The sequence below is a fragment of the Pseudorca crassidens genome, chromosome 6, assembly GCF_039906515.1.
Source record: "Pseudorca crassidens isolate mPseCra1 chromosome 6, mPseCra1.hap1, whole genome shotgun sequence".
In the NCBI taxonomy this organism is placed as follows: Eukaryota; Metazoa; Chordata; class Mammalia; order Artiodactyla; family Delphinidae; genus Pseudorca; species Pseudorca crassidens.
The window spans coordinates 62,125,877-62,145,035 of record NC_090301.1 but is presented as its reverse complement, the minus strand read 5'-3'; the positions used below and the strand labels follow the sequence as shown (position 1 = coordinate 62,145,035).

Genomic DNA, 19,159 nt, shown 5'->3' with positions numbered 1-19,159 from the left:
TTCAGTTTTAAGGAACAAAAGTGGCAAAACTGATTTACTTAGTGTGATCCTTTTTTATTTCAAGAAGGTAATAGAAAGGCGTTTTGAAAAATTATAGAGAAAAATAATTAGGTAAATTAAAGCTATTGTGTCTTTATTTTTAGCATTAAAAAAATCTTATTTATTTTTTAACATCTTTATCGCAGTATAACTGCTCTACAATGGTGTGTTTCTGCTTTATAACAAAGTGAATCAGCTATACATATACATATATCCCCATATCCACTCCCTCTTGCGTCTCCCTCCCACCCTCCCTATCCCACCCCTCTAGGTGGACACAAAGCACCGAGCTGATCTCCCTGTGCTATGTGGCTGCTTCCTACTAACGATCTGTTTTACATTTGGTAGTGTATATATGTTCATGCCACTCTCTCACTTTGTCCCAGCTTACCCTTCCCCCTCCCCGTGTTCTCAGGTCCATTCTCTACATCTGCGTCTTTATTCCTATCCTCCCCCTAGGTTCTTCAAAACCATTTTGTTTTCTTGTTTTGTTTTTTAGTTTCCATATATGTGTTAGCAAACGGTATTTGTTTTTCTCTTTCTGACTTACTTCACTCTGTATGACAGATTCTAGGTCCACCTCAGTACAAATAACTCAATTTCGTTTCTTTTCATGGCTGAGTAATATTCCATTGTATATATGTGCCACATCTTTTTTAACCATTCATCTGTCGATGGACACTTAGGTTGCTTCCGTGTCCTGGCTATTGTAAATAGAGCTGCAGTGAACATTGTGGTACATGACTCTTTGAATTATGGTTTTCTCAGGGTATATACCCAGTAGTGGGATTGCTGGGTCGTATGGTAGTTCCATTTTTAGTTTTTTTTTTTTTTTTTTTTTTTTCCTGTACGTGGGCCTCTCACTGTTGTGGCCTCTCCCGTTGTGGAGCACAGGCTCCAGATGTGCAGGCTGAGCAGCCATGACTCACGGGCCCAGCCGCTCCACAGCATGTGGGATCTTCCCGGACCGGGGCACAAACCCATGTCCCCTGCATCAGCAGGCAGAATCTCAACCACTGCGCCACAAGGGAAGCCCTATTTTTAGTATTTTAAGGACCCTCCATACTGTTCTCCACAGTGGCTGTATCAATTTACATTCCCACCAACAGTGCAAGAGGGTTCCCTTTTCTTCACACCCTCTCCAGCATTTATTGTTTGTAGACTTATTGATGATGGCCATTCTGACTGGTGTGAGGTGATACCTCATTGTAGTTTTGATTTGCATTTCTCTAATTATTAGTGAGGTTGAGCATCCTTTCATGTGTTTGTTGGCAATCTTCTTTGGAGAAATGTCTATTTAGGTCTTCTGCCCATTTTTGGATTGGGTTGTTTGTGTTTTCAGTATTGAGCTGCATGAGCTGCTTGTAAATTTTAGAGATTAATCCTTTGTCAGTTGCTTGATTTGCAAATATTTTCTCCCATTCTGAGGGTTTTCTTTTCATCTTGTTTATGGTTTCCTTTGCTGTGCAAAAGATTTTAAGTTTCATTAGGTCCCATTTGTTTATTTTTGTTTTTATTTCCATTTCTCTAGGAGGAGGGTCAAGAAGGCTCTTGCTGTGATTTGTCATAGAGTGTTCTATGTTTTCCTCTAAGAGTTTTATGGTCTCTGGCCTTACATTTAGGTCTTTAATCCATTTTGAGTTTATTTTTGTGTATGGTGTTAGGGAGTGTTCTAATTTCATTCTTTACGTGTAGCTGTCCAGTTTTCCCAGCACCACTTATTGAAGAGGCTGTCTTTCCTCCATTGTACATTCTTGCCTCCTTTATCAAAAATAAGGTGACCATATGTGTGTGGTTTATCTCTGGGCTTTCTGTCCTTTTCCATTGATCTATATTTCTGTTTTTGTGCTGGTACCATACTGTCCTTATTACTGCAGCTTTGTAGTATAGTCTGAAGTCTGGCAGCCTGATTCCTCCAGCTCCGTTTTTCTTTCTCAAGATTGCTTTGGCTATTAGGGGTCTTTTGTGTTTCCATACAAATTGTGAATTTTTTTGTTCTAGTTCTGTGAAAAATACCATTGGCAGTTTGATAGGGATTGCACTGAATCTGTAGATTGCTTTGGGCAGTAGAGTCATTTTCACAATGTTGATTCTTCCAATCCAAGAATATGGTATATCTCTCCATCTATTTGTATCATCTTTTAATTTATTTCCTCAGTGTCTTATAGTTTTCTGCATTCAGTTCATTTTTCTCCTTACGTAGGTTTATTCCTAGGTATTTTATTCTTTTTGTTGCTGTGGTAAATGGGAGTGTTTCCTTCATATCTCTTTGAGATTTTTCATCATTAGTGTATAGGAATGCAAGAGATTTCTGTGCATTAATTTTGTATCCTGATACTTTACCAAATTCATTGATTAGCTCTAGTAGTTTTCTGGTAGCCTCTTTAGGATTTTCTATGTATAGTATCATGTCATCTGCAAACAGTGACAGCTTTACTTCTTTTCTGATTTGGATTCCTTTTATTTCTTTTTCTTCTCTGATTGCCGTGGCTAAAACTTCCAAAACTATGTTAAATAATAGTGGTGAGAGTGGGCAACCTTGTCTTGTTCCTGGTCTAAGTGGAAATGGTTTCAGTTTTTCACCATTGAGAATGATGTTGGCTGTGGGTTTGTCATATATGGCCTTTTATTACTTTGAGGTAAGTTACCTCTCTGCCTACTTTCTGGAGGGCCTTTATCATAAATGGGTGTTGAATTTTGTCAAAAGCTTTCTCTGCATCTATTGAGATGATCATACGGTTTTTCTCCTCCAGTTTGTTAATTTGGTGTATCACATTGATTGATTTGCGTTTACTGAAGAACCCTTGCATTCCTGGGATAAACCCCACTTGATCATGTTGTATGATCCTTTTAACGTGCTGTTGGATTCTGTTTGCTAGTATTTTGTTGAGGATTTTTGCATCTATGTTTGTCAGTGATATTGGCCTGTAGTTTTCTTTTTTTTTTACATCTTTGTCTGTTTTTGGTATCAGGGTGATGGTGGCCTCGTAGAATGAGTTTGGGAGTGTTCCTCCCTTTGCTGTATTTTGGAAGAGTTTGAGAAGGATAGGTGTTAGTTCTTCCCTAAATGTGTGATAGAATTCACCTGTGAATTCTTTTGTTTTTTGGCTTTTGTTTGTTGGAAGATTTTTAATCACAGTTTCAATTTCAGTGCTTGTGATTTGTCTGTTTAGATTTTCTATATCTTCCTGGTTCAGTCTCGGAAGGTTGTGCTTTTCTAAGAATTTGTCCATTTCTTCCAGGTTGTCCATTTTATTGGCATATAGTTGCTTGTAGTAATCTCTCATGATCCTTTGTATTTCTGTAGTGTCAGTTGTTACTTCTCCTTTTTCATTTCTAATTCTGTTGATTTGAATCTTCTCCCTTTTCTTCTTGATGAGTCTGGCTAATGATTTATCAATTTTGTTTTTCTTCTCAAAGAACCAGCTTTTAGTTTTATTGGTCTTTGCTATTGTTTCCTTTATTTCTTTTTCATTGATTTCTGATCTGATCTTTATGATTTCTTTCCTTCTGCTAACTTTTGGGTTTTTTTGTTGTTCTTTCTCTAATTGCTTTAGGTGTAAGGTTAGGTTGTTTATTCGAGATGTTTCTTGTTTCTTGAGGTAGGATTGTATTGCTATAAACTTTGCTCTTAGAACTGCTTTTGCTGCATCCCATCAGTTTTGGGTCGTCATGTTTTCATTGTCATTTGTTTCTAGGTATTTTTTGATTTCCTCTTTGATTTCTTCAGTGATTTCTTGGTTATTTAGTAGCGTATTGTTTAGTGTCCATGTGTTTGTGGTTTTTACAGGTTTTTTCCTGTAATTGATATCTAGTCTCATAGTGTTGTTTTTGGATAACATACTTGATATGATTTCAATTTTCTTAAATTTACCAAGGCTTGATTTGTGACCCAAGATATGGTCTATCCTGGAGAATGTTCCATGAACACTTGAGAAGAAAGTGTATTCTGTTGTTTTTGGATGGAATGTCCTGTAAATATCAATTAAGTCCATCTTGTTTAAAATATCATTTAAAGCTTATGTTTCCTTATTTATTTTCATTTTGGATGATCTGTTCATTGGTAAAAGTGGGGTGTTAATGTCCCCTATGATTGTGTTACTGTCGATTTCCCCTTTTATGGCTGTTAGCATTTGCCTTATGTATTGAGGTGCTCCTCTGTTGGGTGCATAGATATTTACAATTGTTATATCTTCTTCTTGGATCGATCCCTTGATCATTATGTAGAGTCCTTCTTTGTCTCTTGGAATAGTCTTTATTTTAAAGTCTATTTTGTCTGATATGAGAATTGCTACTCCAGCTTTCTTTTGATTTCCATTTGCATGGAATATCTAGTTCCATGCACTCACTTTCAGTGTGTATGTGTCCCTAGGTCTGAAGTGGGTCTCTTGTAGACAGCATATATACAGGTCTTGTTTTTGTATCCCTTCAGCCAGTCTGTGTCTTTTAGTTGAAGCATTTAATCCATTTACATTTAAGGTAGTTATCGATATGTATGTTCGTATTACCATTTTTTTAATTGTTTTGGTTTTGTTATTGTAGGTCTTTCTCTTCTCTTGTGTTTCCTGCCTAGAGAAGTTCATTTAGCATTTGTTGTAAAACTGGGTTGGTGGTGCTGAATTCTCTTAGCTTTTGCTTGTCTGAAAAGGTTTTAATTTCTCCATCAAATCTGAATGAGATCCTTGCTGGGTAGAGTGATCTTGGTTGTAGGTTTTTCCTTTTCACCACTTTAAATATGTCCTTCCACTCCATTCTGGCTTGCAGAATTTCTGCGGAAAGATCAGCTGTTAACCTTATGGGGATTCCCTTGTATGTTATTTGTTGTTTTCCCCTTGCTGCTTTTAGTATTTTTTCTTTATATTTAATTTTTGACAGTTTGATTAATGTGTGTCTTGGCGTGTTTCTCCTTGGATTTATCCTGTATGGGACTCTCTGTGCTTCCTGTACTTGATTGACTATTTCCTTTCCCATATTAGGGAAGTTTTCAACTATAATCTTTCAAATATTTTCTCGGTCCCTTTATTTTTCTCTTCTACTTCTGGGACCCCTATAATTCGAATGTTGGTGCGTTTATTGTTGTCCCAGAGGTCTCTGAGACTGTTCTCAATACTTTTCATTCTTTATTCTGCTCTGCAGTAGTTATTTCCACTATTTTATCCTCCAGGTCACTTATCTGTTCTTCTGCCTCAGTTACTCTGCTGTTGATTCCTTCTAGAGAATTTTAAATTTCATTTATTGTGTTGTTCATCATTGTTTGCTCTTTCGTTCTTCTATGTCCTTGTTAAACGTTTCTTGTATTTTCTCCATTCTATTTCCAAGATTTTGGATCATCTTTACTATCATTACTCTGAATTCTTTTTCAGGTAGACTGCCTATATCCTCTTCATTCGTTTTGTCTGATAGGTTTTTACCTTGCTCCTTCATCTGCTGTGTATTTTTCTGTCTTTTCATTTTGCTTAACTTACTGTGTTTGGTGGTCTCCTTTTTGCAGGCTGCAGGTTCGTAGTTCCCATTGTTTTTAGTGGCTGCCCCCAGTAGCTAAGGTTGGTTCAGTGGGTTGTGTAGGCTTCCTGGTGGAGGGGACTAGTGTGTGTGTTCTGATGTGTGAGGCTGGATCTTGTCTTTCTGGTGGGCAGGACCGTGTCTGGTGTTGTGTTTTGGGGTGTCTGTGACCTTATTATGATTTTAGGCAACCTCTCTGCTGATGGGTGGGGTTGTGTTTCTGTCTTGCTAGCTGTTTGGCATAGGGTGTCCAGCACTGTAGGTTGCTCATCATTAAGTGGAGCTGGTCTTAGCGTTGAGATGGAGATCTCTGGGAGAGCTGTCTCCATTTGAATTTACGTGGAGCCGGGAGGTCTCTGGTGGTCCAGTGTCCTGAAGTGGGCTATCTCACCTTAGAGGCTCAGGCCTGACACCTGGCCAGAGCACCAAGACCCTGTCAGCCGCATGGCTCAGAAGAAAAGGGAGGAAAAAAAAGAAAGAAGAGAAAAAAAAATAAAATTATTAAAAAAATATATGATTAAAAATAAAAAAATACCAGAGTAATTTTAAAAAAAAAGAAAGAAAAAAGAGAGCAACCAAACCAAAAAACAAATCCACCAATGATAACAAGCACTAAAAACTATACTAAAAAATAAAAATAAAAACACAAACAAAAAAAATAACAGGTAGACAGAACCCTAGGACAAATGGTAAAAGCAAAGCTATACAGACAAAGTCACAGAAAGAAGCATACATATACACACTCACAAAAAGAGAAAAGGGAAACAATGTATATCTATCTATCTATATATATGTATATAAAAAAAAGAGAGCAACCAAATCAATAAACAAATCTACCAGTGATAATAAGCCCTAAATACTAAATTAAGATAAACATAAAATCAGAAACAAATTAGCTGCAGAAAGCAAACCCAAGTCTACAGTTGCTCCCAAATTCCACCGCCTCAAGTTTGGGATGATTCGTTTTCTATCCAGGTATTCCACAGATGCAGGGTACTTGAAGGTGATTGTGGAGATTTAATCTGCTGCTCCCGAGGCTGCTGGGAGAAATTTTCCTTTCTCTTTTGTTTGCACAGCTCCTGGGGTTCAGCTTTGGATTTGGCCTTGTCTCTGCATGTAGGTTGCCTGAGGGTGTCTATTCCCCGCCCTGACAGGATGGGGTTGAAATAGCAGCTGATTGGGGGGCTCTGGCTCGCTCAGGCCACGGGGAGGGAGGGGTACGGAATGCAGGGTGAGCCTGCGGCGGCAGAGGCAGGCGTGATGTTACGACAGCCTGAGGCACACAGTGTGTTCTCCTGGAGAAGTTGTCCCTGGATCTTGGGGACCCTGGCAGTGGCGGGCTGCACAGGCTCCCGGGAGGGGAGGTGTGGTTAGTGACCTGTGATTGCCCTCAGGCTTCTTGGTGGCTACAGCAGCAGCCTTAGCGTTTCATACCCGTCTGTGGTGTCCACACCAATAGCCGTGGCTTGCATCCGTCTCTGGAGCTCATTTAGGTGGTGCTCTGAATCCCCTCTCCTCACGCACCCCGAAACAGTGGTCTCTTGCCTCTTAGGCAGGTCCAGACTTTTTCCTGGACTCCCTCCTGGCTAGCTGTGGTGCACTAGCCCCCTTCATGCTGTGTTCACGCAGCCAACCCCAGTCCTCTCCCTGGGATCTGACCTCTGAAGCAGGAGCCTCAACTCCCAGCTCCCAACCTGTCCCCGCTGGTGAGCAGACTAGCCTCTCAGGCTGGTGAGTGCTGGTTGGCACCGATCCTCTGTGTGGGAATCTCTCTGCTTTGCCCTCTACACCTCTGTTATTGCACTCCTCTGTGACTCTGACGCTTCCCCCCCTGCCTGCTCCCCATCTCTGCCAGTGAAGGGGCTTCCTAGTGTGTGGAAACTTTTCCTCCTTCACAGCTCCCTCCCCTAGATGCAGGTCCCATCCCTATTCTTTTTGTTGTTGTTGTTTTGTTTTTTTGTGGTACACGGGCCTCTTACTGTTGTGGCCTCTCCCGTTGTGGAGCACAGGCTCTGGACGTGCAGGCTCAGCGGCCATGGCTCATGGGCCTAGCCGCTCCGCGGCATGTGGAATCTTCCCGGACCGGGGCACGAACCCGTGTCCCCTGCATCGGCAGGCGGACTCTCAACCACTGCGCCACCAGGGAAGCCCCCGTCCCTATTCTTTTGTCTCTGTTTTTTTCCTTTTCTCTTTTGCCCTGCCCAGGTACGTGGGGAGTTTCTTGCCTTTGGGGAAGTCTGAGGTCTTTTGCCAGCATTCAGTAGGTGTTCTGTAGGAGCTGTTCCACATGTAGATGTATTTCTGATGTGTTTGTGGGGAGAAAGGTGATCTCCACGTCTTACTCTTCTGCCATCTCGAAGGTCCCTCTCTATTTATTTATTTATTTTGGCTGTGCTGGGTCTTTGTTGCTGCGTGCAGGTTTTTTCTTCTTGTGGCGAGTGGGCTACTCTTCATTGCAGTGTACAGGCTTCTCATTGCGGTGGCTTCTCTTTTTGCGGAGCATGCACTCTAGGTGCGCGGGCTTCAATAGTTGTGGCACACGGCCTCAGTAGTTGTGGCTCGTGGGCTCTAGAGCATAGGCTCAGTAGTTGTGGCACATGGGCTTAGTTTCTCCACAGCATGTGGGATCTTCCCGGACTAGGGCTCAAACCCTTATCCCCTGCTTTGGCAGGCAGATTCTTAACCACTTCACCACCAGGGAAGTCCTGCTGTTATGTCTTTAGAATCTGCCTTGATGCAGGGCACTTTGTAGATAATCAGTAATTGCTAAATGAATGAAAAGTAAGTTTCTTAAAATTTTTTTGTGCTGAGAGTTTAAGTGAAAATAAGCCATTTTCACTGTGTGATGTTTAGACCTTTAGAATTTTAGGATCTTATTGCTGGAAAAGCCCTTCAAGATCTTCTCTCCAGCTTCTGTAGAAATGTCTTTGGAGCCATCACTGGAAGAGGGGGTTGGGCAACAGCAACAGAAGGCCTAAGAGAGTGGAGGTGGCTCATCCCGTTTTCCTCACTCCCTTCCAAATACCCCTTAATGGGCAATTCAGCTTTTAAAATGAAAAGAACAAAAACAAAAAACAACAAGAACAGAAACAAACCAACAGTTGGAAAACCATCCATTCAATTCATTGTTATATTTTACATTGTTATATTTTACATATGAGTTTACAAAACCATCCATTCAATTCATTCAACTCATATTTTACATACGAGTTTACAAAACCATCCATTCAATTCATTGTTATATTTTACAACTTCCAGAGAAGTTCAGTGAAATACGTTTGTTAATGGCAGTGTTGGAACTATTGTCTAGACCATTTCCAAAAGACAAATGTGATTTTTATATAGTGGTTACTTTAAATTCAGCTGGAAAGCAAATCTTTTTCAACTGTAATTTCTGATATTTCTGTTGCTTCCCATCTCCCATCTTGAAGGTTAATGGCTGCTGGCCCATGTTTTAAAGTATGATGTATGAGTTTATATATGTCATTTATGTCTCAAGCTAGTCAGTAATTAAGTGTTGGTTTGAGTCACTTAAAATTTTTTTTGTTGTCATGTAGCTTTTCATTTGCATCATTTCATTAATGATTTTGAAAAGAGCAGTCAGAATGGTGTATTACCTGCTGCCTTGAACAAATATATAACCTTTATTTCAGAGCACTTTATTAATCTAGGTGCTGCATATTTAGGGGCCTAGTGCTTAAAGCAAACAAAGAAATAAAATAAAAACTAAAAATTGCTTTTCTATGCTAAATGAAATAGAATAATTGAAACATTTAATCATAGGCTATTGAGATTGTTTTGAAAATTATGCTTATATGTAGCCACTATAGTTTTATATAGAAACCAGTTTTTTTTTTTTTTTTTAAAGCAAACTTAATGGCATCCTCTTCTTGAATCATAGATGCAATTCATTTCTTTGGTATGTTGATGGTAGTTTTTTTTTTTGAGCAGAGAAAGGTTTATTGCAGGGCTAAGCAAAGGGAACAGGTGGCTTGTGCTGTAAAAAACCCCAAATTCCCCCATGGTTTTCAGGGAGAAGTTTTTATAGGCAAAATATGGGGTGAGGGCTGCAGGGTGTGTGACTTCCTTCTGGTTGGTTGGTGGTGAGGAAACAGGGTGGTGCCCCAGGAATCTTATGCTCAGCCTGAAGTCACCATCCTCCACCTGGGTGGGGTCCCCAGTTCCTGGGTGTATGACTATTGTCTTCATTCCCTTCACATCCCAGGGACCCTTCTTTTGCTCCATAAAGGTGACCAGGTCTGGCTTAGAGACAGGACCCAAGGAGACCAGGTTTTTATAGTTCTCTAACATCTCATCCCTGTACAATTCCCATGGAGTGCTGTCCAGAAATTCCCACTTATCCTGAGAAGATTCTATGACTACATTCTGGAATGTCAACAATCCCTGAGAAGCTGCCATTTCCTCCTTTTCTTCGTCTTGTCTGGGTCATTTTCTCATCGATATTACGTTGAGGAATCACATCAGCATCTTGAGAATATGCCTTTGCTCCTAACATACCCACAGGCAGAAGGATCTTGAAATGCTGAAAAGGTCAACTTTTCCTGTCCTTGTCTCAGAAGATATTCAGGAAAAATCATCTCCTATAGGGAGACCAAACTATGAATTCATTCTTTCCTGTTTCTAGGTGTTCTCACCTCATATAGATGTCAGGAAATTCTGCTAACACGGGGTATGTGGGCTGTACTGACTTTCCCCTTCCAAACCCATGTAACAGGAAACCATGTTGCCTCTCCTTGTAATTTATTATTTTTAAGATTTTTTCCCCCTCCCTACATGATATTTGTTTCCTCTAAGTTGAGTTTTCTACTGTTCAGTCTCTAGCTTTTATGTTAGCTGCATTCTTTGGATGTCTGATAATTCTGGCTGCTTGTGGTGAAGAGCTCTCCATGCCTTGGTGGATCTTTGTAGATTCTGAGCTTTAACATGGTGTGATTTGGGCAGGCAGGTTTGTTGAGAAGCCCTTATGTTAGTCTCTTTAGAACTTCCTTTTTGGTTTTGTCAGATTCCTCAGAGAAGTATTTTCAAATATTGCCTAGAAGGTAATGGTCTGGCTGCCATTATTTTGTGAACGGAATGGAGTCAGAGCCTAAGTGCTCTGAGTCAAAATGCATATGATGACTTTCTTTTTTTTCCTCTGTCATTTTTCTCACATTCTGCTGGCTCACATTAAGCCTGGTGATGGGGTGGAAATATGTAATGTACCAGCAGTGAGGCACCTCATGTCATATGGCATATTCCTCTTTTAAGGAAGTGATCCAACAGTTGGGAACAACAATACATTCTTCCATAGAGAGTGTTCCAAATGCAAGAATAATGGGACTCAAGCAGTTTGGTCTTGGCCATACCTCCTCCTATTGTTTTAGCTCAATACCATAGCTTAAGAAAACTTCAGAGACAAAGATTTCTAAGAAGGAATTTGCATAAAGAGGGTGAAATCTCAGTGGCTCTCAAAGGACACATGGACTTTCTAGGCATACGATGATTTTAATCGCCCATCCTCCTACCCTTGACTGTGCTTGCGTTTTACCTTCTCCAGAGATGAATTCTCTAGCCAGAATTCTGTTGGGGTGGGGGAGAAGCAGTTTTCATGCAATCCTCATTTTAGCCTCCTATCTCCCCAACTCCAGTTATTGAAGAACCAGATGTTTCCAGTTTCTGAGCCTTTTGAGGATTCTGCAGTGTAATTGGGGTTGATTCTCAGCTGTCCGCATTGCCTTCCTGTGATGTGGCTTTCTTAGGTTTACTAGAGTCAACATGTATCCATTTGCTTTCCAAATGACAAAAGTTGGCATTTTTTTTTTTTTTTTTGTAATTTCTTCATCCTGGTGCTTTTCATCCTTTAAGAAATACCATTACTATATTTTTATTGGAGTTTTGAGTGAAAGTAAAATTAAATATTTATGTTCATTCTGTCATTTTAACTTCAAGTGCTGAATGTATAACTCACTTGCATTCTCTGGATTACTGGGTGAGGTTGAGCCTTTAAAAAAAACTTATTAATTTTCCTTCATGATTCTTGGTATGAGATTGGTGTATGGATTATTCTTCGATGATTTTTCTGTTAGATTGTCTAAAGTTTATCAGTTCTAAAGTTTTACTTTTGTATTTGGATTTTTAATCCACCTGGAGTTGATTTTTATATGTAGAGTGAAGTAGTGATTTATTTATTTTTTTTCCCCTACAGAAAACCAGCTCCAGGACTATTTATTGAACAATCCATCCTTTTCTCACTGATTTGTAATGCTAATTCTGTCATATACAATTGATCCTCATTATTTGCAAATTCTATTTTGCAAATTTGGCTACTTGGTAAAATTTATGTTTATGCCCGAAATCAATACTCGGAGCAATTTCTTGGTTAGTCACAGATCTCAGTGGATATGCAGAGGGCACCTAGGTTGAAGTGGAACAAAGCAAAACTCTACCCTCTTGTTTCAGCTCATACTGTAAACGTGTCCTTTTCATGGTCAATTTAGTGCTATGTTTTTGCATTTTTGTCCTTTGGTGATTTCGTTGTTTAAAATGGTCCCCAAGTGTAGTGCCACAGTGCTGTTTAGTGTTCCGGAGGGCAAGAAGGCTTTGATGTGCCTTACAGAGAAAATTTGTTGTCAGATAAGCTTTTTTCAGGCTGTTATAGTGCTGTTGGCTGTGAGTTCAATGGTAATGAATCAATAATATGATACATCCAGAAAAAGGTAGAGGAAGTTATGATCTGTACCTAAGGCTATTCCAAAAAGTGCTAAAGTAACATATATAGTGTGTGATGAAGCTATGGAATCACTATTTAAATTACATTTTAATCTTGAGTCTATCATCTAATTTTAGTATTGTTTTATTTTTACAGTTTAAAACAGAGTGGAAAATTCCCTGGAAATCCCTGGCCTCCCTATAAGAAAAGGACGCCACTCCATCCCAGCTATAAAGGTCTCATGAGACTTTTGCACTGTAAAACTTTACACATTGTGCTATTCACTCTGCTTTACAAGGTACAGTAGTAATTCAAATAGAAAGACTCAGATTAGAATTTATTACCATAATTTGTAAATAAAAGTGCTAAAGGATAATATTTACATAAAAATACTATTTATAAAGTAAAGTGTATTTATATGTTTAAGATGTGTGAGGATATGTCATAATCACATATATATGAATTGTATTCTTTATGTAATTTCAAATCTAAGTTGAAAATAACAGCTATACCATTTTTGGAGGGAAACTATTCATATTATCAGTTTCAGATAGGAATTTTTTTTATGGTTTCTGTGCCACAAGAAGTGAAATATTCTGTGAGTACAGGAAGAATGAAATGAACAGTAGGGACCAAACAACCACCAGAATCCACTAAAATGACAAAACTAACATGGCAGCCATAGGAGCCAGTGACCCTGTGTTTAGGCGTGTTCTCTTGGCTTTCTTCCTCTGATCAGGAATGTGACATGGAGGGATTTGAATGGGCTCCTAAGTGACACCATTAAGGATTTTCTTTCGTTAAATACCTTAGAAACTCAAAAGGTGATGCTTTTACTTTTTTGTTACCTAGAATTTGTTTTATCCTTGGGTCTTCTCACACAGAACGGACTTACTTATTTGGCTAACATTAGTTGTGTACTCAAAAATTGTATACATAATATCATGGAGTATGTGTATATATATATAACAGGCATATTTATGTTCTAACCTGGATAAGAAATGAAAGACAAACTATACTCATGTTATATAGGTAAAATAACTATAGACATTTATAAAGTAACTAGACACGATAAACATTATACAGTTAGATACAAAAAAAACCTATTATTTCTTCTTTCTAATTAGAATTTGAAAAATTAAATTAAAAAGTAAGCCTATTAGGCAAATTTACAATTACTACATATGCATTATTTAAATTACTTAAATTAAATTTAGTTAAGTAGACACTTTAGTTTTTTTCTTGTTTGCTGTGTAAACAAATATAACTTTTAGATTTCTGCACCCCCTATTCTTTTTAACTCTACCCCATGACCAGTTTTTTGTTTTACTTGTAAAAATTACTCCTGTTAAAATTTTAGACATGCGCTTCAAAAAAACATCTTGAATGGTTTATTTTCATTAATTTCTAAGAGAATTATTCAGTAAAATGATTTAAAATGTTCTTTTTTTCATTAAAAAAAGTAGAATATTTTTTCTTACTAAAAAGATATCTGTGGTTTTGATTTTTTACAAATAGATTTTTTTTTGAATGTCTACTTAGTGCCAGATTTTGTTTCAAATACTTTATATACACTTACATACATTACTTTGTTTAATTCTAGGAAACTTCCTTATGAGTGAAAGTTCTGTTGTTATTCTCATTTTTCAGATATGATTTTTAAGTTTTAGAGATTAAATAACTAGTTCAGATAGTGAAGCTAAGTACATATATTGGGTTGGGCAAAAAGTTTCTTTGGGTTTTTCCGTAACATCTTACAGATAATAAATGTCAGTAATTCTTGATTTAAAAATTAAAGAAGCCTACTGCAAATGATTTGTGTCCTTTCAAGTTAAATTTTTTCAACCTTTTTATTTGCTTACTGTAAAAATAATATTTCATCAAAAATAGAAAGGCAATATTGTTATAAGATTATTATGAACAAATTTTTTAAAATCTCAACTTTGTAATAGTTTTCATGACTTTTATGATAATAGAAGAACCTTTAATTGACATTGCATTGGCAGGTCAACTTTCTAAAAATCAGTGTCAGTAAACGATTTCATCTCCTGCCATGTTTAATATTAAAAAACTTTAATATAGAACATGTTGATAAAAATCCCCAGAAACGATTTTTATTTTTTTTTGTAGTACCTAATAAAGTTTTTTCTTTTCTTAGCCCTTAAGTTACTCATTTGAAGCTGTAAGATGTAATGCCATAGGGTTTCAAGCCAAAATTTATTTGATTTTAGCTAGTAATGCTCTATTTATTAAGAGGAGGCAGAGTAGTAATGATAGGCAATCCTTGGGAGTTTGAAACTGTTCTAGTATTGCTTGTGCTAGCTGAGTGTGTGGCTGAGCCTTGGTTTCCTCCCTGTAAAGTACTGGATTAGAAAACATGACCTTTGTTGCCTCCCAGCCTTCAGTCCCCTCTTACTGTTCTTGCTCCTCCCACTATTCATACCACCTATCTACTATTTATTGAACACCAATTGCTAGATACTGTATGAAGCAAGTTACAGATAGTGATCATGTAATCCTTGCAATAATTCTGGACTGCTCTTCCAGTTTTAAAGATGAGAAAACTTAAGGCCAGTTGTTGCTCAAGGTCAAATAGCTAAGTATATACAGAATTTGTATAAAAAAACAGGTTTTTAAAAGGTTTTGAAAGTCTATTCTCCTCACCACTGTGCCACACAAAATATGAATGGAAAAGCCTTCTCAGTAGTCAGAATAAGCATTAGAAAGTCAGTGAACTGAAAGTCTTTATTTTTTAGTCACAATAGATTAGCTCCTAAGTGACTAAGTCCTTTCCGAGCTCCCTCTGCCGTTTGGGCAGTTTCTGCTAGGCTCAGCCTAGACTGGCCTCTTTTTTTGTTCTCTGTAGTCTCATCTGCAGCTGACAATGCCACTCCCCGCAGAAGCTCTTCCTCTTACCCCTTCTATAGTTTGACCAGATGGCTTTTTTTTTTTTTTAAATAATGAAGACAACATGATAGTTGCCAGGCTGTTTTTTTCTTATGGTATTCTATGTGTCTTCTGGTTAATAGTTTGTTGCAGCATATTGAATGAGTGATTGGTGTAGGTTAGCCCCAAAGTCCTGCATAAATTGTGTAAGGCTTGCATTGTGTATTCCGTGTATAAGGTCAGATTTATCAGTATTTCCTCAGAGAAGCCTCTCTCCTAACCACTTGCATTTCTTTTTCCTTTCTCACTCATAAAAACCACACATTGCATACACATTTACACAACAGCACAAAACACTCAGGTTCAGAACTTTAATTTTAGAGACAGATTTTAAGAATATTAATGTTCCATAAACAATTATTTTGCTCCCAGTTATATGCCAGGTGCTATGCCAAACACATTTGCATGAATTATCCTATTTAACAAACTTATTTATCTGATATCTTTGTCATCAGGAGAAGAGTGTCAGCAACTTAGAATGTAAAATAGTCTTGTTAAATTACTTTATTAGATACTAGTATTTTTATAATAATGGTTTTAGTGGATTATTTAATGTCTTAACCTTTAGGAAATCAGTGAACTAATATCTCTGGATATTGCCTAAAATACTGTGTGATCTTGAGAGGGAACCTGTTTTACTGGTTTTATTTTTGTCTTTTCACCAAGGTATGGCTTTATTTACGTATCTGATTATGAATTTTGTATATATATGTATATATATGTACATATGCATACATGCACATATATATGTGTATATGTATTTTATGTTACTTTCATCTATAGCATTAAAATATTTTTTGATATTTAAGTGAAATATGTTTTGTGGAAAAAAGTAATTACAGGGCATCTTTTCCCTTTTTAAAGATTTTGATGGATCATCAAAATCTGTCAGAACATGTACTCTGCATGGTTTTATATCTGATTGAATTAGGACTTGAAAATTCAGCTGAAGAGGAATCAGATGAAGAGGTAAGTAGTTTCTTGTATTTTTAAATGTTAAAGTTATGACATGCCTTAATAAAAGGTTGTATGTCATCTTGAAAGGTATTTATGGATTCATCATACTCAGATGAAAATCTTCCTAAGAACTATTGGAAAAGGCCCTTTTTAATCTTCACATACATATGTTCTTTGAGAGGTTTCACTAATACATTAAACTCCATTTGTAGAATTACTGAATTTGAAATTCGTAATTCATAATATGTAGATCTAAGAAACGTGGTTAGTGCACTTTTGGTGTTATGCTAATAGCATTGATTACTGGTAAATAATTGTTATGTTAGGAATTCAGTCTAGAAATTCTAATAATTTGATTAGGGATTAATTTTGAATAGCAAATTGTTTCTGTAAAGGTTTTAAGTTAATGGAGTAAGTATTGTTATAAGGGAGAATGTTTACTTAAGAATACAAGTTGTTAATCAGTTTCAGGATTTTATAAGTATCACTTCCATAAAAGTAATTGTCACTACAAATTGATTTTATAATTAATTGATATTTTCCTCATCCCCTCCCTCCAAAAAGACAGAATACATAATAAACATAATAACAGCAAAAAAACAAACAAGAAAAAACCAGACAAGTAAAAAGACTAGGCTGTACTTTATATTCTAAGTTGAGTCAACATATATTCTTTCATAGATATTAAAAGGTCATTACGATTCCTCTAAGACTAAGTCAGACTTTTGGTTGATTTTTCAGACTTTCTTCTACAGTTAGTCCAAATTAGCATTATTTGACTGTATTATGAGTTATTCCTAATGGTTGATGAATAATATTCTGTACTAAGTATTTCCAAATTGAAAAGTGTATTTTTTTCTGGAGAAGTTTAGCTGACTTCCATTGGACTTACCTATATTAGTACTGAGAAATTTGTTCTAAAATTTTGTGTTTGTATTTGGTTTTATTAGCACTTTGTGATTTGTGAACGAGACTATAAGGGATTCAGGAATATGACAGGCAATAGACTATTATTTGGGCTTGTTACATTTCCACTGTACCTTAGACCAGATTGGCAAGGTTTGATATTCATTATGTTTATGTTTTAGGCATCAGTAGGTGGACCAGAACGTTGTCATGACAGTTGGTTTCCTGGTAGTAACTTAGTATCAAACATGCGACACTTTATAAATTATGTTAGAGTGAGAGTTCCAGAGACTGCTCCGGAAGTGAAGAGAGACTCACCTGCAAGTACCAGCTCTGATAGCTTGGGTTCTTTACAAGTAAGTGTAAAAGAGAGAACAAAAAAAAGGAAAGACTTTGTTACGTTGGGTTGTGTTATTTAGATCATCCTATCATATCCAAAAGAAAAATAAATGTGGTTGTAGATAATTTTAAATTGTCTTTTATTTCCTCTGATATATCTAAGCAACTTTTGCCTCACCCATCTTTTTCCTTTAATCTGCCAGAGTTCACGTCGGCCTAAAGTTCTTCAAAGAGAGGTAGAAGTATATAATATTTGCATTAACTAGCAATATGGCTTTAACTGGAAATGGGGACAAATGCTGAAGTATTTGTGTGTATATGTGTGTGTTTAATATAGATTAAAAAATGTTTAATGTGTGTGTGTATTTTTTAAACACAGTAATTTCGGCTTAATTTTAAAGAAAATTCATATTATTGAACTTAAAAAATAATACTGCATATTTAATGGTGGGTTTTTCTTAGTAGTGTTAGTATTTTGGGCCAATTATAAGCGGCACATTTCAGTCTGTTTACATTTAGCATTGTTACTAACATCTTAAAAATGAATGTTCCCTAAATCAAAATAAATTTAATCTTTAGTTGCTGGTGGCATGCCCATTCACAACTTTTTTTTTTTGCTCCTATGGCAGTTAATTAACTTTGATAACATAAGCCCACAAAAATCTTAAACTCCATATATTGTGTATTTGGACGCATTTTGAAAATCAGCTCTCTCATTGCATGTAGCTTAATTAATTTATAGAAAGCAGAAATGAAAAATCTTGATATGACAGGGCAAGTAACTAAATTTAAATACCTCTAATTCCTACAATATAGATTTTTGCAAGTAAAGAACATTGAATCAGACATTTCTTGTTGAAGAGTCCATTTGTAGGAACTTTCTTTGTCTTTGACAATATGTTTTTGCTGTGAACACCATAAAGAATTTTGATTAAAATATTGGAATCTATAAGCAGCAGCCTTTGCCTCTAATGCTGATAGAGAGTATGTTGAAAAACAGCTTGGATGTTAAAAAAAAATAATGTATGTTATAATTTAGCTCATAAAAAGCTCAACTGATTGAAGTATCCTTTCTATGCTTGCTTAAAAAAAATTAATGAAATCCATTAAACTAGCTTGTATCTTAATTAAAAGATGATTTCTAAGAGCCCTAATGCAGTTTGACTGCTTTAGCAGAAAAGACTAGTTTGAAGATAAATTATTGAGAGAAATGGTTTTAAAAAATCTGTTCAAATAACAAATTATAGTGATATTTAAATATGAAAGAGATTAGTTTGATTTTTCATCTTTATATTTCACTTTAGTAACTTAAAGCATTTGTGTTAGAATTAATTTTCAAACTTTTGAAGTTCCTTAAAAATGAAATTAATTAGCAGTTCAGATTCATTAATTTGGTAAAAATTAATTTATAATTTTCTTAAGTGGAAGATATCGTGGTCTTCTAGAAGTTGGTAAAGAGTATAGTATTCTTTTTTTTTTTTTTTTTTTTGTGGTATGTGGGCCTCTTACTTCTGTGGCCTCTCCCATTGCGGAGCACAGGCTCCGGACACACAGGCTCAGCGGCCATGGCTCACGGGCCCAGCCGCTCCGCGGCATGTGGGATCTTCCCGGACCGGGGCACGAACCCATGTGCCCTGCATTGGCAGGCGGACTCTCAACCACTGCGCCACCAGGGAAGCCCAAGAGTATAGTATTCTTGATGAATGTTGGATAGAATAGCTTTTATTCCTTTAATCTGATGAAGGACTTTGTTTATGATTC

General features: G+C 36.8%; 1 protein-coding gene across 9 annotated transcripts in view; it reads left to right on the top strand.

Annotated features, from left to right (window-relative positions):
• The window catches only part of UBR3 (ubiquitin protein ligase E3 component n-recognin 3), a 230,802-nt gene that overhangs the window by 100,974 nt on the left and 110,669 nt on the right, over positions 1 to 19,159 (top strand). For 5 of the 9 annotated variants that reach the window (XM_067741589.1, XM_067741584.1, XM_067741585.1 and 2 more), the window contains 4 exons: positions 12,407 to 12,548; positions 16,061 to 16,165; positions 17,242 to 17,415; positions 17,602 to 17,634. In XM_067741589.1, the coding sequence (XP_067597690.1) occupies positions 12,407 to 12,548; positions 16,061 to 16,165; positions 17,242 to 17,415; positions 17,602 to 17,634 (454 nt within the window). The remainder of the gene's footprint in view (positions 1 to 12,406; positions 12,549 to 16,060; positions 16,166 to 17,241; positions 17,416 to 17,601; positions 17,635 to 19,159) is intronic. The other 4 variants (XM_067741591.1, XM_067741587.1, XM_067741586.1 and 1 more) reach the window with 1 other exon arrangement.